This window comes from Bombina bombina, chromosome 5 (assembly GCF_027579735.1).
Source record: "Bombina bombina isolate aBomBom1 chromosome 5, aBomBom1.pri, whole genome shotgun sequence".
Lineage (NCBI taxonomy): Eukaryota > Metazoa > Chordata > Amphibia > Anura > Bombinatoridae > Bombina > Bombina bombina.
In genome coordinates this window covers 629,278,578-629,298,610 of record NC_069503.1, presented here as the reverse complement: position 1 = coordinate 629,298,610, position 20,033 = coordinate 629,278,578, and the positions used below count along the sequence as shown (strand labels likewise).

General features: G+C 36.2%; 1 protein-coding gene across 1 annotated transcript in view; it reads left to right on the top strand.

Annotated features, from left to right (window-relative positions):
• The first annotated feature begins 271 nt into the window (after positions 1 to 271).
• LOC128659456 (uncharacterized) overlaps positions 272 to 20,033 on the top strand; it is a 162,128-nt gene continuing 142,366 nt past the window's right edge. Inside the window, exon 1 of the mRNA XM_053713080.1 lies at positions 272 to 468. Within this exon, the coding sequence (XP_053569055.1) occupies positions 384 to 468 (85 nt within the window). The 5' untranslated portion in view covers positions 272 to 383. The remainder of the gene's footprint in view (positions 469 to 20,033) is intronic.

Here is a 20,033-nt window from a genome sequence, read left to right as displayed (position 1 = left end):
ACCAGATTTATGTTTTGCATAGTCCAGTTTTAAACGTTATCTAACAAATGTAGACATTTCCCTATGAAACAACTATATATCTCAAAATGTGGTCATTTCAGAATAAATCATTACTGTTCAAATCAATAATGACATTTGAATGTCACAGACTTTTGACAAATTAACTAGAGGAAATTGTACTAAATGGTTAATCTAAACTTCCACTTCCTTCTCAGGAAGTTGTTATTTAAAAACTCCCCTGTCTTATTTATTACGCCAGAACCTAGTTTTTAATCATTCCCTGCAACAGGATAGTTACATTTCCTTCACTTCTTCTGCCCTATTCATGACTTTTTCACTCTGAAAGAAGCTACAATCATAAAAACGACTCTGGATTTCATAGAATGGGATTTTTATATATCTTTGTGATTCAAACTATAATACTACATTTTGTTTGCTGTTTTCCGAGCTGCAAATACTACTTAAACCGTAAGTTGTTTTTTTTATTTATTTTTTGTTGGTACTAGCAACATGTTTAAAACTAATTTTGTTTAAAATGAACAGAGTTTGTACTGTATGATCCATGCATGTAGGAAATTAACTTGTACTGGCAACTTCTTCAGCAATGATGATTATAAGTAAAGGGACAGGAAACCCAAAAAGTGTATTTTATGATTTCGATAGAACATCCAATTTTAAACAACTTTCCAAATTACTTCTATTATCAAATTAGCTTAATTCTCTTGTTATCTATTGCTGAAGGAACAGTATTGCACCACTGGCAGCTAACTGGACACATCTAGTTAGCCAATCACACAAGACAAATGTGTGCAGGCACCAATCAGCAGCAGCTCCCACTAGTGTAGGATATGTGCGTATTCTTTTTCAAGAAGGGATACTAAGAGAATGAAGCACATTTGAAAATAGAAGTAAATTTAAAAGTGTCTTAAAATGACCTGCTCTATCTGAATCATTCAAATTTAATTTTGACTTTCCTTAAAGGGGGCATGGAAGTCAAAGATAAACGATCATAATTTAGATACAGCATACACATTTTTAAAAATGACCTCTTTCTCTTGGTATCCTTTGTTGAAATGTAGCATTTTTTGTGGGAGCATACTGATACAGGTTCATGAGAATGCATGTGTGTGCAGCACTTTAACAATTAGTCCTCAAGCCATATAATGCTCCTGAGCTACCTTAGTATGCCCTTGTAGAGAGGAGCTAAGTTTATCAAAGGACCAAAAAAATAAAAAATAACAGAGGTAAATTCTAATATAACTAATATAACATTTTAAATATGTGTAGTTAAAATACTTAATAATCTACTTTGATTCTTTATTTTATCCACCTTTTACTGTAATTTATCTCTGAAAATGGTTAATTTCTATAAATTAATGGGTGATGCCATGTTGAACTTATGTTTTTCCGTTCTCTCACTCTCCTGTTGAGAACAATTAGGAACAGATATGAAATAGCAATAAAAGAGACTGTCCAAACAAGGTTGTGATGAAGATAAGATTAAAGTAATGGTAAATCCGAACGTTTAACAAATGCTAGGATTTACCATCACTAAAAATAATGTTGCGTTTAAGTGATAATTTATTAAAAAGAGGGTGTTAAACTCACCCTGTCTGTGCCGCAGCAGCTCTAGAGTCAGAGCTTTAAGCCGTCCACAGCACAGCACTCTTCTATCAACATTTTCACCTCTAAACCTATAGCCGTTCTAGCATACAGAACACTGTCAGATGGCACGCATGGCTATTGGTTTAGAGGTGGAAATGTCACCTCATTGAAAAAGAGCGCTGTGCTGTTTAGCACCCTTTTTTAAAGAGACAGTCAAGTCCAAAAAAAACTTTCATGTTTCAAATAGGGCATGTAATTTCCAATTTACTTTTATCACCAATTTTGCTTTGTTCTCTTGGTATTCTTAGTTGAAAACTAAACCTAGGAAGGCTCATATGATCATTTCTAAGTCCTTGAAAGTCGCCTCTTATCACACGCTTTTTTATTTGCTTTTCACAACAGGGTAGTCAGTGATAGTTCATGTGAGCCATATAGATAACATTGTGATCACGCCCCTGGGCTTGTGGCAGACACTGCACTAATTGGCTCGAATAAAAGTCAATAGATAATAAATAAAATGTCACGTGATCAGGGGGCAGTCTGCAGAGGCTTAGATACAAGTTAATCACAGAGGTAAAAAGTATATTAATATAACTGTGTTGGTTATGCAAAACTGGGGAATGGGTAATCAAGGTATTATCTATCTTATTAAACAAAAAAATTCTGGTGTTAACAGTCCCTTTAAATAAAATGATTGCTTAAAGTCAACATAATTGTTAGTGATGGTAAATCCTAGCATTTGTTAAACGCTCGGATTTACCATCACTTTAACAGGGTGTCCACACAGCGTTGTTTGTACAAACTCTATTTTATTGCCTGATGTATACCTGTTCCTAATTGTTTTTTTAGCAAAAGACATATATATATAGAAAACTAGTTCAAACATAGTGGTGCCCATTACTTTATAAAAACTATATTATTTTATAGAAACTTAAAGGGACACTGAACCTAAATTTTTTCTTTTGTGATTCATATAGAGCATGCAATTTTAAACAACTTTCTAATTTACTCCTATTATCAATTTTTTTTTTTTTTTTAAATATTTTTTTTTATTAAGGTTCAAAATAAGGCATACAAACATAAAATATATGTGAACAGTTTGAATCAAAATATTTTCCAGTTACATATCTAGCAAAGATCAGAATGAATGTCCAGTACATGTTATATGACATATCTGATCTTAGAATACAAATTGTTAGCCAATGACATTTTATGCCTACTATAGAAATCATGAGGCCACTTTTGGACCCATCAGAGACACGAAAATAAACAACATCAGTAGGCAATTCTCAAACATAAGGAGACCACTCTTGGGTCTCAACTAAAGAACCTCATTTTACTATAAGTTTGTGGTAACGACTATCTGTGTTCAATATTTGCTGTATTAATCCTCCATTATTCATTTAGTCCTCTTTTGGACCTTTAGCACTAACATTACTGAGCAATGGAGGATATCAAAGTTTAATGTAGCTGAACTATATACATTCAAATAGGTAGGGAATAAACTTGGAAATAATTATCAAGCAAGAAAGATGTTAGCTTACATGTTGTAGCTATCTTTAAAGTGCTTTGAGTAGTTTAGATTTCAAGACATGCTAACTTATTTGACCGTTAAACTATACTAGCTTGCCTAAAGTGAAATATGAATTTCAGAATACAAGGAACAGATGTAAAAAATACACAGTTGTTAGTAATAGTTTTGTCCAAAATTACACCAACATTAGCAGATTATCAATGGTACTAGACATGTTAACACACAAAATATAAGCACACATGATCTCAGCAAAGAAAATGGCTAATAGGTAGCTGGCTACTTCAATGAATCTCTGACCTAGGCTTCTTATATTCTAGCCCACTCCTAATCTTCAAATAACCCCCCTCCCCACATATTTTGGGGTGCTAGGAGTGAAAATGGGTAAGGGACACATTTATAGCCTTAACTACACCTCAGAGCCAGTCAGACTTTCCAAGAATATGTGAGCTGTTTAGTTTGTAACCCTCCATAGCAGTAAGCCCAATAGTAGGTATCCCTCACAATTAGTCGTTTAAGAAATGTGAGGAGAGTATAGACCTAATGGAATAGCAACTACTCTTCTTAAACACTTCCACTGGTATCTATAGTGTACTAGCTTGTCTGATCTCTAAGCCTAAAAATTAAGATATATGTTTTTGTGGCTTGTAGCTATTAAACAAGAACTGACATTTAAGATGTATGGAAGGACTGCACCATGGGAGCATAAGTGTCCACTATAAGTAAGAATATACCTCTAAAGACTAAAGAAAAAAAAACCGTGAGATTATCATGGCTCCATCTGCTAAATCGTTATGGCCATCTAGTGGTCAAAATATGAATTACCCTGATGTGTGATAAACTAAGGTAATATTATCATTACGTAAATGGGAGAGAAAAACAGTTATATGAATAGGTCAATATCGAATAGGATAAGCTGCAGAGCACTTAGTCAAACTTATAAACCCTTTGACAAATATGGTAGTTGCTAATATTATGATCTCCTATGTATTGTCATATTGTGATACTGTAAGTATATAACACTTTTACTCTTACTACAGTTCCAGCGCTAGCTGTAATGCAAGATCGCACAGGAAAAAAGTCAAATGGAGATGTGGGAATAGAGCAGTGGCATATGAGCCGATCATCTTAAGGGATAAAACATAACGTAGAGAAACAGTGCAAAGATATTTTTAAATGAAACTCTCAATCAACAACTGTAGTCTAGATCTGCCCTGCCGCAAAAGCTTGTAAGATCAAAACTGCTCCCCACACTGATCACATATAGACTCCCAGATGAAACCAGCAAATCCAGTGTTAAAAGATGTAGTTGTATATAATAAAGTGTAATCCGATTGCATAGTCAATCATTCTAGGCTAACACTGAGGATAGTGCCTTATCTTTGACATCTCACAAGACTCAGGAACATCATCCGTCATATAGAAGTGGATTTCAAAGAGTCAGATCAATAGGCAGAGTACATACTCACAACTTCGCTAATGCGACAGTCTCAAACTGCTAATGTGAAGCAGACTGATTTGTGCAGGATCTTCTATCCAGTGCCGGCTCTAACGTGGGTTGCCATTAGACAGAGCAACCTCTCCTTGCAGCTCTATCCCACGCCAGCCCTTCTAATCGCTTGTCCCAAAAAGATGACAAAGGGTGTCATCCAGTCTTGTCTACCAATGTTCTCAGCTGTCTGGGTACAGGATTCAAGAGATGAGGCTGCTGTACTGTATCTATCTGCTTCAAATAAACACTGAGCAGTCTCTTGCATGTCTGTCTGCCAAACTAACATTGTGCCCAGTGCAATCGGATACTTAGCACTTTTCGCCACCTGTTTCTCCAAGTTAGAAAAGTGTAGTATTTGGCTCTGTAGATTTTCTTGTTTGTCAGGCAAGGCAACGGATTGGTGGATGAAATAAGTAGAGATCAGTTCCTGGGGATCGGCTGCATCCCCTGAGGTCCGATCCTCCCAAGCAGGTTTAATGCGCTCCTCATCTTGCCTCTGGCCGCTCTTAATTAGCGGTACTTCTGTGTAGGATGATAGAGGGTTATTGGTTTGCATGCTCACATACTGCGTTGGCGGTAATAGGTTGTCAAAGCTTCTGAGTATTACCATCTCCAAGTCTAGCAAGAAGGCTTGTATATGTTGCGTGATGTCTCCCATGACAGGTAAGAAATAGAGAGATAGCTCGAGTGAAGTTACCTTTAGTCCCAGTTAAGTGGGTAGGTAATGGGAAATGTTCAGCTTATACAGCTGCTTGTCCTGTGTCTGCAGGATAATGGGGAGGGCTAGATGAAGGCTGAGGCCGTTAGCAGGCCTCCGCTACGCACCACATCTGTTAGGTCTTCCGGGCTGAAATCTAGGTGAATAAATATATGTTTCTGAGCAGTAGCTTCTGGACTGTAGAATAATATTGAAAAATAGCTCAGATTGTAAGATTTCAGAGCAGTAAATAGCGGTTTTATCTGCTCCTGTATTCAGCCTTTAAGAAAAGCAGCCATCTTGGTTGCTGTTTCGACACCCCCCCCTATTATCAATTTTTATTTGTTCTCTTGCTATCTTTATTTGAAAAAGAAGGTATCTAAGCTAAGGAGCCAGCCAATTGTTGGTTCAGAACCTTGGACAGCACTTGTTTATTGGTGCTGTCCAATCAGCAAGGGCAACCCAGGTTGTTCACAAAAATGGGCCAGGATGTAAACTTACAATTTGATAATAGGAGTAAATAAGAAAGTTGCTTAAAATTGCATGCTCTATCTGAATCACGAACGAAAAAATTTGGGTTCAGTGTCCCTTTAACCTTTACATTTCGATCTTCAATAATTAAACAACTAATATAAAATAATATAAAATACATTTACATACTATTCTAAGGTTAATCTTTGCTATGAATATATCATTATCTCTGGTATGTTTTTACTGTTTAATCCCTTTAATATCCCTTTAATCTGAGTTGTTTGTAAGATTGGTATTATAAAATACACTTTTAGCTCCCTATATCACACATTCAAGACTAAAACTTTTTAAAGCAGCAAAATCCTTCTACTGTCTATTGCAAATGTATCAGTAAAACTCAGGAAATAAACCATTTCCAAGCTTCTAACCACACCTCCTTAAAGGGATATAAAATCCAAAAATGTTATTTGCTCTCTTGGTATCTTTTGTTGAAAAACTTCAAAGTAGAGCAGCACCATCCATATTCATTCAAAATCTTCCTTTATTCACATAGAGGCATAAAAACATAAGCTTATATTGTTATGCCTCTTTGTGAATAAAGGAAGATTTTAAATGAATATGGATGGTGCGTCTCTACTTTGAGCTTTTGCTGTTTCCAGTGTCGTTTTTTTTTTTTCTAATAACCCACAGCCACCAATTTTAGCCCCTAAAAACAAATTGCCACAATTTTTTGTATTATTTATAAGGGACATCACATATTTTTTGGGGCCAGTTGGAGCACATTTAATGGCAGCTTATTTATCACATGCCCGCAAAGGGGCGAATTTGCCTGTTTGCGGGCGCACAATAAATTAGCACTCCACCTGTAATCTAGCCCTTAGTGTTTAATGTCCCTTTAAGGTAAAGAATATTAGTTTACAGGCAAGATGTAAACACATTTACAAGAAACATTCATCCCTCTTAATTGCTATCTGTATCGTAATAGTTTTTTGTTTTTTTGTGAGCCCTTTTCAGCACCAGAGAAAAAACACCCTTTCCTTAGCATTGTCTACTGTTGAATAAATCATGTTCTTGCAAGACTTCCAGTCATCACTTCAATTATAACTAACAAATGGTTATCTGGCTTCCTGATTTTAATACAACTATGTAACATGATAAAGTTAAACAACATTACAAGTGGAGTAGCAAAGCAGGGGAATTTAAGTTTGCTTTATTACTTGCTCAGCATTTCTAATATTTAAAGACAAATATATATATACTGTATATATATAAATATATATATATATATATATATATATATATATATATATATATATGTATATGTATAAATACCAAATAGGATCCCACACTCACTGCTCCATTCCAGCCTCCGGGGTGCTCTTTAAACCATTGATATACATGCAGCTTTAAATTAACAACTGGGAGAGCCTTTGTCTACCACCCTGTTCCTGAGAAGGAACTAAAAGAATGCCATAGAAAAGTCTTAACAATTATTTAAAGGGGCATAAAAGTGCAATATGAAACGGAGTATTTTTACTGCACTATTGCTTGCATTTAACTATGTTTACAAGTGACACGCTAATTATACTACCATTAGTGTGCATCTTTGATATTACAAGTTCATCGTAAAGTGTGTTAACCAGAGAAGGGGTAGCGCAGCTGACTTCTCTCTAGTACAGCCTATACTTTCAATTGATATAACGGCCATGCTAAATAGCGCTGGTATTATAAGTTGAAAGCTATAATTTGCACTCAAGCGATAGTCAAAACTACGCTAGAATATTTAGACCTGAATATTTATTCCAGACAATGGGGCCCATTTACTAATGTGCGGGAGGACATGATCCGCTGTAGCGGATCATGTCCGCCGCACATCGTTAAATAATTTATCATTGTACAAGCATTTCTAAATATGTGTATGTGTGTAGGTGTATACCTATCTAAATATGTGAATGTGTGTAGGTGTATACCTATCTAAATATGTGTATGTGTGTAGGTGTATACCTATCTAAATATGTGTATATGTGTGTAGGTGTATACCTATCTAAATATGTGTATGTGTGTAGGTGTATACCTATCTAAATATGTGTATGTGTGTAGGTGTATACCTATCTAAATATGTGTATGTGTGTAGGTGTATACCTATCTAAATATGTGTAGGTGTATACCTATCTAAATATGTATATGTGTGTAGGTGTATACATATCTAAATATGTGTATGTGTGTAGGTGTATACATATCTAAATATGTGTATGTGTGTAGGTGTATACATATCTAAATATGTGTATGTGTGTAGGTGTATACCTATCTAAATATGTGTATGTGTGTAGGTGTATACCTATCTAAATATGTGTATGTGTATAGGTGTATACATATCTAAATATGTGTATGTGTGTAGGTGTATACCTATCTAAATATGTGTATGTGTGTAGGTGTATACCTATCTAAATATGTGTATGTGTGTAGGTGTATACATATCTAAATATGTGTATGTGTGTAGGTGTATACATATCTAAATATGTGTATGTGTGTAGGTGTATACCTATCTAAATATGTGTATGTGTGTAGGTGTATACCCTATCTAAATATGTGTATGTGTGTAGGTGTATACATATCTAAATTTGTTTTTACATGTGTAAATATGTATGTGCACACATACAGACACATTTAAACATATATACAAATGCATACACACCCATATATGTACACTTTTGAGCCCTTCTAAGTTAAATACCTTGAAACATGCAATATAATTTTTATTCTGTTTTAATGTGTTTTTAAATGTATGTTCTTCTCACAGAAAAAAAATGTATATACAGTCATGGCCAAAAATATTAACACTCCAGCATTTCTGTCAGATAATGCACCACTTCGCCCAGAAAATTGTTGCAATTACAAATGTTTAGGCATTCTCATGTTTATTTTTTTTTGTTTGTATTGGTATGACACAAAAAAGTGGAGGAAAAACAACGCCACGCAAAACTCCAAAAAGGGACTAGACAAAATTATTGGCACCTTCCCAAAATTGTAAGAAATAACATAATTTATGTAAGAACTTACCTGATAAATTCATTTCTTTCATATTAGCAAGAGTCCATGAGCTAGTGAAGTATGGGATATACATTCCTACCAGGAGGGGCAAAGTTTCCCAAACCTCAAAATGCCTATAAAAACACCCCTCACCACAGCCACAAATCAGTTTAACGAATAGCCAAGAAGTGGGGTGATAAGAAAAAAGTGCGAAGCATAAATATAAGGAATTTGAATAATTGTGCTTTATACAAAAAAATCATAACCACCACAAAAAAAGGGTGGGCCACATGGGCTCTTGCTAATATGAAAGAAATGAATTTATCAGGTAAGTTCTTACATAAATTATGTTTTCTTTCATGTAATTAGCAAGAGTCCATGAGCTAGTGACGTATGGGATAATGACTACCCAAGATGTGGATCTTCCACGCAAGAGTCACTAGAGAGGGAGGGATAAAATAAAGACAGCCAATTCCGCTGAAGAAAATCCACACCCAAAAATAAAGTTTAAATCTTATAAAGAAAAAAACTGAAAATATAAGCAGAAGATTCAAACTGAAACAGCTGCCTGAAGTACTTTTCTACCAAAGACAGCTTCAGAAGAAGAAAATACATCAAAATGGTAGAATTTAGTAAAAGTATGCAAAGAAGACCAAGTTGCTGCTTTGCAAATCTGATCAACCGAAGCTTTATTCCTAAACGCCCAGGAAGTAGAAACTGACCTAGTAGAATGAGCTGTAATCCTTTGAGGCGGAGTTTTACCCGACTCGACATAAGCATGATGAATTAAAGATTTCAACCAAGATGCCAAAGAAATGGCAGAGGCCTTCTGACCTTTCCTAGAACCGGAAAAGATAACAAATAGACTAGAAGTCTTTCGGAAATTCTTAGTAGCTTCAACATAATATTTCAAAGCACTAACTACATCCAAAGAATGCAATGATTTCTCCTTAGAATTCTTAGGATTAGGACATAATGAAGGAACCACAATTTCTCTACTAATGTTGTTGGAATTCACAACCTTAGGTAAAAATTTAAAAGAAGTTCGCAACACCGCCTTATCCTGGTGAAAAATCAGAAAAGGAGACTCACAAGAAAGAGCAGATAATTCAGAAACTCTTCTGGCAGAAGAGATGGCCAAAAGGAACAAAACTTTCCAAGAAAGTAATTTAATGTCCAATGAATGTATAGGTTCAAACGGAGGAGCTTGAAGAGCCCTCAGAACCAAATTCAAACTCCAAGGAGGAGAAATTGACTTAATGACAGGTTTTATACGAACCAAAGCTTGTACAAAACAATGAATATCAGGAAGATTAGCAATCTTTCTGTGAAAAAGAACAGAAAGAGCAGAGATTTGTCCTTTCAAGGAACTTGCAGACAAACCTTTATCCAAACCATCCTGAAGAAACTGTAAAATTCTCGGAATTCTAAAAGAATGCCAGGAAAAATGATGAGAAAGACACCAAGAAATATAAGTCTTCCAGACTCTATAATATATCTCCCTAGATACAGATTTACGAGCCTGTAACATAGTATTAATCACAGAGTCAGAGAAACCTCTTTGACTAAGAATCAAACGTTTAATCTCCATACCTTTTAAATTTAAGGATTTGAGATCCTGATGGAAAAAAGGACCTTGCGACAGAAGGTCTGGCCTTAACGGAAGAGTCCACGGTTGGCAAGAGGCCATCCGGACAAGATCCGCATACCAAAACCTGTGAGGCCATGCTGGAGCTACCAGCAGAACAAACGAGCATTCCTTCAGAATCTTGGAGATTACTCTTGGAAGAAGAACTAGAGGCGGAAAGATATAGGCAGGATGATACTTCCAAGGAAGTGACAATGCATCCACTGCTACCGCTTGAGGATCCCTGGATCTGGACAGATACCTGGGAAGTTTCTTGTTTAGATGAGAAGCCATCAAATCTATTTCTGGAAGTCCCCACATTTGAACAATCTGAAGAAATACCTCTGGGTGAAGAGACCATTCGCCCGGATGTAACGTTTGGCGACTGAGATAATCCGCTTCCCAATTGTCTATACCTGGGATATGAACCGCAGAAACTAGACAGGAGCTGGATTCCGCCCATACCAGAATTCGAGATACTTCTTTCATAGCCAGAGGACTGTGAGTCCCTCCTTGATGATTGATGTATGCCACAGTTGTGACATTGTCTGTCTGAAAACAAATGAACAATTCTCTCTTTAGAAGAGGCCAAGACTGAAGAGCTCTGAAAATTGCACGGAGTTCCAAAATATTGATCGGTAATCTCACCTCCTGAGATTCCCAAACCCCTTGTGCTGTCAGAGACCCCCACACAGCTCCCCAACCTGTAAGACTTGCATCTGTTGAAATTACAGTCCAGGTCGGAAGAACAAAAGAAGCCCCCTGAACTAAACAATGGTGATCTGTCCACCACGTCAGAGAGTGTCGTACAATCGGTTTTAAAGATATTAATTGAGATATCTTTGTGTAATCCCTGCACCACTGGTTCAGCATACAGAGCTGAAGAGGCCGCATGTGAAAACGAGCAAAGGGGATCGCGTCCGATGCAGCAGTCATAAGACCTAGAATTTCCATGCATAAGGCTACCGAAGGGAATGATTGTGACTGAAGGTTTCGACAAGCTGATATCAATTTTAGACGTCTCTTGTCTGTCAAAGATAGAGTCATGGACACTGAATCTATCTGGAAACCCAAAAAGGTTACCTGTGTCTGAGGAATCAATGAACTTTTTGGTAAATTGATCCTCCAACCATGATGTTGAAGAAACAACACAAGTCGATTCGTATGAGATTCTGCTAAATGTGAAGACTGAGCAAGTACCAAGATATCGTCCAAATAAGGAAATACCACAATACCCTGTTCTCTGATTACAGACAGAAGGGCACCGAGAACCTTCGTAAAAATTCTTGGAGCTGTAGCTAGGCCAAACGGCAGAGCCACAAACTGGTAATGCTTGTCTAGGAAAGAGAATCTGAGAAACTGATAGTGATCTGGATGAATCGGAATATGCAGATATGCATCCGGGAAATCTATTGTAGACATATAATGCCCTTGCTGAACAAAAGGCAGGATAGTCCTTACAGTTACCATTTTGAATGTTGGTATCCTTACATAACGGTTCAATATTTTTAGATCCAGAACTGGTCTGAAGGAATTCTCCTTCTTTGGTACAATGAAGAGATTTGAATAAAACCCCAGTCCCTGTTCCATAACTGGAACTGGCATAATTACTCCAGCCAACTCTAGATCTGAAACACATTTCAGAAATGCTTGAGCCTTCGCTGGGTTTACTGGGACACGGGAAAGAAAAAATCTCTTTGCAGGAGGCCTTATCTTGAAGCCAATTCTGTACCCTTCTGAAACAATGTTCTGAATCCAAAGATTGTGAACGGAATTGATCCAAATTTCTTTGAAAAAAACGTAATCTGCCCCCTACCAGCTGAGCTGGAATGAGGGCCGCACCTTCATGTGGACTTAGGAGCTGGCTTTGATTTTCTAAAAGGCTTGGATTTATTCCAGACTGGAGATGGTTTCCAAACTGATACCGCTCCTGAGGATGAAGGATCAGGTTTTTGTTCCTTGTTGTGACGAAAGGAATGAAAACGATTATTAGACCTAAATTTACCTTTAGATTTTTTATCCTGTGGTAAAAAAGTTCCTTTCCCTCCAGTAACAGTTGAGATAATAGAATCCAACTGAGAACCAAACAATTTATTACCCTGGAAAGAAAGGGAAAGCAGAGTAGACTTAGAAGACATATCAGCATTCCAAGTTTTAAGCCATAAAGCTCTTCTAGCTAAAATAGCTAGAGACATATACCTGACATCAACTCTAATGATATCAAAGATGGCATCACAAATAAAATTATTAGCATGTTGAAGAAGAATAATAATGCTATGAGAATTATGATCTGTTACTTGTTGCGCTAAAGCTTCTAACCAAAAAGTTGAAGCTGCAGCAACATCCGCTAAAGATATAGCTGGTCTAAGAAGATTACCTGAACACAAGTAAGCTTAGAAAGGATTCAATTTTCCTATCTAAAGGATCCTTAAAGGAAGTACCATCTGCTGTAGGAATAGTAGTACGCTTAGCAAGAGTAGAGACAGCCCCATCAACCTTAGGGATTTTGTCCCAAAACTCTAATCTGTCAGATGGCACAGGATATAATTGCTTAAAACATTTAGAAGGAGTAAATGAATTACCCAAATTATTCCATTCCCTGGAAATTACTTCAGAAATAGCACTAGGGACAGGAAAAACTTCTGGAATAACTACAGGAGATTTAAAAACCTTATCTAAACGTTTAGATTTAGTATCAAGAGGACCAGAATCCTCAATTTCTAATGCAATTAGGACTTCTTTAAGTAAAGAACGAATAAATTCCATTTTAAATAAATATGAAGATTTATCAGCATCAACCTCTGAGACAGAATCCTCTGAACCAGAAGAACCATTATCAGAATCAGAATGATGATGTTCATTTAAAAATTCATCTGAAAAATTAGAAGTTTTAAAAGACTTTTTACGTTTACTAGAAGGAGGAATAACAGACATAGCCTTCTTAATGGATTTAGAAACAAAATCTCTTATGTTATCAGGAACACTCTGAGTATTAGATGTTGACGGAACAGCAACAGGTAATGTAACAGTACTAAAGGAAATATTATCTGCATTAACAAGTTTGTCATGACAAATAGTACAAACAACAGCTGGAGGAACAGATACCATAAGTTTACAGCAGATACACTTAGCTTTGGTAGCTCCAGCACCAGGCAGCGATTTTCCAGAAGTATCTTCTGACTCAGTTTCAACGTGGGACATCTTGCAATATGTAATAGAAAAAACAACATATAAAGCAAAATTGATCAAACTCCTTAAATGACAGTTTCAGGAATGGGAAAAAATGCCAGTGAACAAGCTTCTAGCAACCCGAAGCAATAAATAATGAGACTTAAATAATGTGGAGACAATAGTGACGCCCATATTTTTTTAGCGCCAAAAATGACGCCCACATTATTTGGCGCCTAAATGCTTTTGGCGCCAAAAATGATGCCACATCCGGAACGCCGACACTTTTGGCGCAAAAGAACGTCAAAAATGACGCAACTTCCGGCGACACGTATGACGCCGGAAACAGAAAAAAATAATTTCGCCAAAAAAGTCAGCGCCAAGAATGACGCAATAAAATGAAGCATTTTCAGCCCCCGCGAGCCTAACAGCCCACAGGGAAAAAGTCAAATTTTAAGGTAAGAAAAAAATTGATTGATTCATATGCATTATCCCAAATATGAAACTGACTGTCTGAAATAAGGAATGTTGAACATCCTGAGTCAAGGCAAATAAATGTTTGAATACATATATTTAGAACTTTATAAAAAAGTGCCCAACCATAGCTTAGAGTGTCACAGAAAATAAGACTTACTTACCCCAGGACACTCATCTACATGTTGTAGAAAGCCAAACCAGTACTGAAACGAAAATCAGCAGAGGTAATGGTATATAAATAAGAGTATATCGTCGATCTGAAAAGGGAGGTAAGAGATGAATCTCTACGACTGATAACAGAGAACCTATGAAATAGACCCCGTAGAAGGAGATCATTGAATTCAAATAGGCAATACTCTCCTCACATCCCTCTGACATTCACTGCACGCTGAGAGGAAAACCGGGCTCCAACCTGCTGCGGAGCGCATATCAACGTAGAATCTAGCACAAACTTACTTCACCACCTCCATAGGAGGCAAAGTTTGTAAAACTGATTTGTGGGTGTGGTGAGGGGTGTATTTATAGGCATTTTGAGGTTTGGGAAACTTTGCCCCTCCTGGTAGGAATGTATATCCCATACGTCACTAGCTCATGGACTCTTGCTAATTACATGAAAAAAAATTGCATTCCAAGTTTGTGATGCTCCTGTAATTTGTAATTAAACTCACCTGTATCAATTAACAGGTGCTAACAATATAGAAATCACACCGGCAACTAGTTAAAATAGTGAAAAATGTACTCAACTGTTCTGTTGTGTGTCTTTTTGTGCCACACTGAGCATGGAGAAGAGAAAGAGCAGCAAATAATTGTCTGAGGATTTGAGAACAAAAATTGTGGAAAAGCATGGACAATCTCAAGGTTAGTAGAAGGAGGCCGCTCCATACCCATCAGCTGCACACGATCCTGGGCCCACACTAGTGATGTCAGACGCCACACAAACTACGGTAACACAAGAAGAACACAAAGGCAGTGTGCAACAATAACAACAAATAAAACAATGTCCAGCCGCACAGCAGTGAAGTTTAAAAAAAAGAAATTTATTTCCACAGATTAAAAATAACAGTACAAACCACGGACAAGAAGATTCTGAAGCGTTTCGTGCCCCCTAGTGGCGCTTACTCATAGACTGCTGAAAATACACCAGATAACCCCTTAAATAGCGGTACCAGATGATCAACAGGTTAACTCCCAATGTCCCTGCATAGTTAATAGCAACAAAAGAACATTAAAAAGTGTGACATATAATACATCATCTAATTCATATGGTATACATAATTGATAAGGATAGAAATGCTAATAAGTATATACAAAAAAATATGAAAAATGTTTGAGTGTTTAAGAATATTTGATAACAACATTTTTAAATCACTAAGACATTCACTATAATAAAGTATTAAATTAGTTCCTAGGTTCAAAATTTTACAAGGAACCAAAAACTAGAAAAATATTTTTCAATAATATGCCAGTGAAAAAGCATAGACATAATTGAAAATTTAATGTAATATTAACACATCATTGCTTCACCAAACCTTCACAAATTATCCCGCAAGTATATATGCCCACAAGTATTGATATCCACAAACAAAAAGGAAAAATTTACAGTAATGATATACCAGTAAAATCATTATTTCATAGATCACCAATAACTTGTGGATGTAAAGATAACAGTGTATTAACCCACACAGAGAATATATATATATATATATATATATATATATATATATATATATATATATATATATATATATATATATATAGGCAATGTGTGATAACTATACTACAAAGTCCATAGCTAAAGTTGCATAAATTCTATAGCTTAAAGTCGCATACATTATCTAAAGTGTATACAATGTTTCAGATAGTAGTAGGCAAGTGATATATATTTATAATTCATACAAAATAACTAATGTCCCATTCCAAGCTAAGACCCATAGGAACTCTGGACTTTAGTTTATATATCCAATATAATTATTTTTTATCAAGAATTTTATACCTATTCCCACCTCTAGATGGAGTTTTGGCTAAATCAATTATTCTTACTGAGAAATCACCAACACTTGTAAAATGAACCTGATTAAAGTGTCTAGCTACGGTGGAATCTTTATTATAATTTTTTTACGTCATTTACATGTTTCCGTATTCTCACATTAGCCTACCTCGTTGTTTTACCAACGTACTGTACATGACAAATATTGCATTCTAGAAGGTAGATGGCAAAACGGGTTTTGCAATTGACGTAAAAAGAAATCTCATACATAGTATCATCAACTGTGGATTTAAACTGCCAAGTTATGTCAATCATATAACAGGTAAGACACGTTCTGGAAAATCATGGACAATCTCAAGGTTAAAAGTCCATCTCCAGAGATCTTAATGTTCCTGTGTCCACTGTGCCCAAAATTGTCAAGAAGTTTACAGCCCATGGCACTGTAGCTAATCTCCCTGGACGTGGAGGAAAGAGAAAAATTGATCAAAGATTGCATGAAGGATTGTTTGAATGGTGGATAGAGAACCTCGATCAACAGACAAATTCAAACTGACCTTCAGGCACGGGATACAAATGTGTCAGCTCGCACTGTATGTCGCCATCTGAATGAAAAGGGACGCTATAGTAGGAGACCTAGGAGGACCCCACTGCTGACACAGAAACAAAAAAAAAAAGCACGATTGGAGTTTGCCAAAACTTACTTGAGGATGCCAAAATCATTTTGGGATAATGTTCTGTGGACAGACGAAACAAAATTACAGCTTTTTGGTAAAGCCCATCATTCTACTGTTTTCAGAAAAAGAAATGAGGCTTTTAAAGAAAAGAATACAGTCCCTACAGTCAAACATGGTGGAGGTTCACTGATGTTTTGGGGTTGCTTTGCTGCTTCAGGTACTCAATGTCTTGACTGTGTGCATGGCATTATGAAATCTGAAGACTACCAAAGAATTCTGTGGTGCAATGTAGGGCCCAGTGTCAGAAAGTTGGGTCTCCGTTAGAGGTCATGGGTCCAAAATTCCAGTAGAGAGGTGAAAGAAACTCATTGATGGTTACAGGAAGCGATTGATTTCAGTTATTTTTTCCAAGGGGAGTGCTACCAAATATTAAATTGAGGGTGCCAATAATTTTGTCCAGTCCGATTTTTGGAGGTTTGCGTGTATTGTGTCAGATTTGGCTTTTTTTTCTCCACTTTTTTGTGTCATACCAATACGAACAAAAGAAATAAACATGAGAATGCCTAAACATTTGTAATTGCAACACTTTTCTGGATGAAGTGGTGCATAATCTGACAGAAATGCATGGGTGCCAATATTTCTGGCCATGACTGTATGTATATATATACATATCTATCTATCTATCTATCTATCTATCTATCTATCTATCTATCTATATATATATATATATATATATATATATATCTGTATATACAATATACCTCTTCACATGGAACAAGACATATTTTTTTGTACATAACTGTAGAACTAAAATTACAATTTGTTGTCTAGAGTGTACATGTAAACAAAGATACATAGGTATGTCCACTAGGGAATATCATAAACGCCTACAGGAACATATCAACAATATATATATGATTCAGATGGAGCATGGAATTTTAAATAGCTTTCCAATTTACTTCTACTATTTTCCATTGTTCTTTTGATATCATTTGCTGAAAGAGCAACAGTGCACTACTGGGAGCTAGCTGAGCACATCTGGTAAGCTGGTGAGTTACCAATTACCAACTAACTCCTAGTAGTTCATTGCTGCTCCTGAACCTACCTAGGTACACTCTTCAACCAAGGATACAAACAGAACAAAACAAGTTAGATAATACAAGTAAACTGGAAAGTTAAGTAAAATTACTTTACTGTCCCTTTTCGTATGTTAGTAGTTTGTGAGCTAAAGTAAAATACAAACCATTGTAAAGATTTTGGAAGACTATCCCACAGTCCTTTAAGTGTATCTAAAGCCTATTGTAGCTTAAAGGGACATGAAACCCAATTTATTTATTTAATGATATAGAAAGAGCATGCAATTTTAACAATTTTCCAATTTACTTTTATTATTTAATTTGCTTAATTCTCTTGACATTCTTTGTTGAAAAGCAAATCTAAATAGGCTCAGTAGCTGCTGATTGGTGGCTGCACATAGATGCCTCATGTGATTGGCTCACCCATCTGCATTGCTTTTTCTTCAACATAGGAAGAATGAAGCAAATTAAATAATAGAAGTAAATTGGAATGTTGTTTAAAATTATATTCTGTATCTGAATCATGAAAGAAAAATTTGGGTTTCATATATCTTTAAACACTCCATGAAATGTGCGCTATCAAAATCGCTGGACCAAGCAAAGATTAGTGCATTTTTATAGTCCATGGTAAAGAAGAATTACCAGAGAATGTTTACTATGACCGACATCCCTTTAGCACGCCCTATACTTACAATGGATATCGTAACCGTGCTAAACTTGAGACCTGAAGTAAAGGGTTAGGGCTAGAATAAAAGTTTCACTAAGCAAATGTAAAAACATATTAAAATTAAATATTTTTATTTACATGCATATTTATGATAAAATATGAGTTTATTATTGAAAAAAACGTTTAAACAGGATATGGTATATTTCAAGGTGTTTGACTGGAAAGGGCTTAAAGGTGTATATATATATATATATATATATATATATATATATATATATATATATATATATATACATTTGTGTGTAGGTGTGTGTATGTACAATATACAAGTGTATATATGTGTGTACAGTTGCATACATGTGTATTTATGTGTACATATGAGTAAATATGTATGTGCACACATACATACAGTTGTAATCAAAATTATTCAACCCCCATTGCAAATCAGGTTTACTGTCAAAATTGACAGACTTTCAGGTGTTTGCAATGAACAAATCAAGCAGAAGCGATTCAAATAACTCAACACAACGAATGCGTTAAGTGGTTTCCCCAAATTCAACTGAAAATGCAACTTTTAATGAATTCTGCAGTCTCAAAATTATTTAACCCCCTGAATAGAATCCCTCACAGCAGCACAAATATGCAAAACAGGTGTTGTCTCAAGCACACCTGATGCAACTAATCAAGGGCTTCATTAGTTGCATCAAGTGTGCTTGAGCTAGAACACATGAAATACCAGAACTAGCTATGGGTATTAGTGAAGCGCTGTAAAGTGAAGCGCTGTAAAGTGAGGTATACCTGTATGGCTAAGTCAAAAGAATGGTCCAAAATGTTGAGAAAAGAGATCATCGCCATTCACAAACAAGAAACAGGATACAAAAAGATAGGGAAGGTACTGAATGTTCCTAGAGACACTGTTGGAAGCATAGTTCGCAAGTTGAAAGTCAAAGGAACAGTGGTTATACTACCTGGACGGGGCAGAAAAAGGAAGGTATCAACGGCTGCAACCAGATTTCTGAGAAGGCAGGTTGAGAAAAACCCTGAAGTGACTGAAAAAGACCTGCAGCAAGACTTGGTGGCAAGAGTCATTGAGATTTCAGTTTGCACAGTAAGGCGTGTACTAAATGCAGATGATTGAAAAACACAAGAAAAGTCAGCTCCAATATGCTCAAAATCATATAAATAAGCTACAGAAGTTTTGGGATTCTGTTCTGTGGAGTGATGAAACAAAACTGGAACATTTCGGCACAATGGATCAGCGGTATGTCAGGAAGAAGAAGAATGAAGCATGCGCTGAAAAGAACAATCTGCCTACAGTTAGGCATGGTGGTGGCTCAGTGATGCTCCGGGGCTGCTTTGCATCCTATGGCACTGAAAGCCTGTAGCATGTGGAAGGCAAGATGGATTCATTGAAGTATTAGGAAATCCTAGGAGAAAACGTCATGCCGTCTGTGAGGAAGCTAAAGCTTGGGCGTCATTGGACCTTCCAAGAGGATAATGATCCCACGCATACCTCAAATTCCACCAAGGC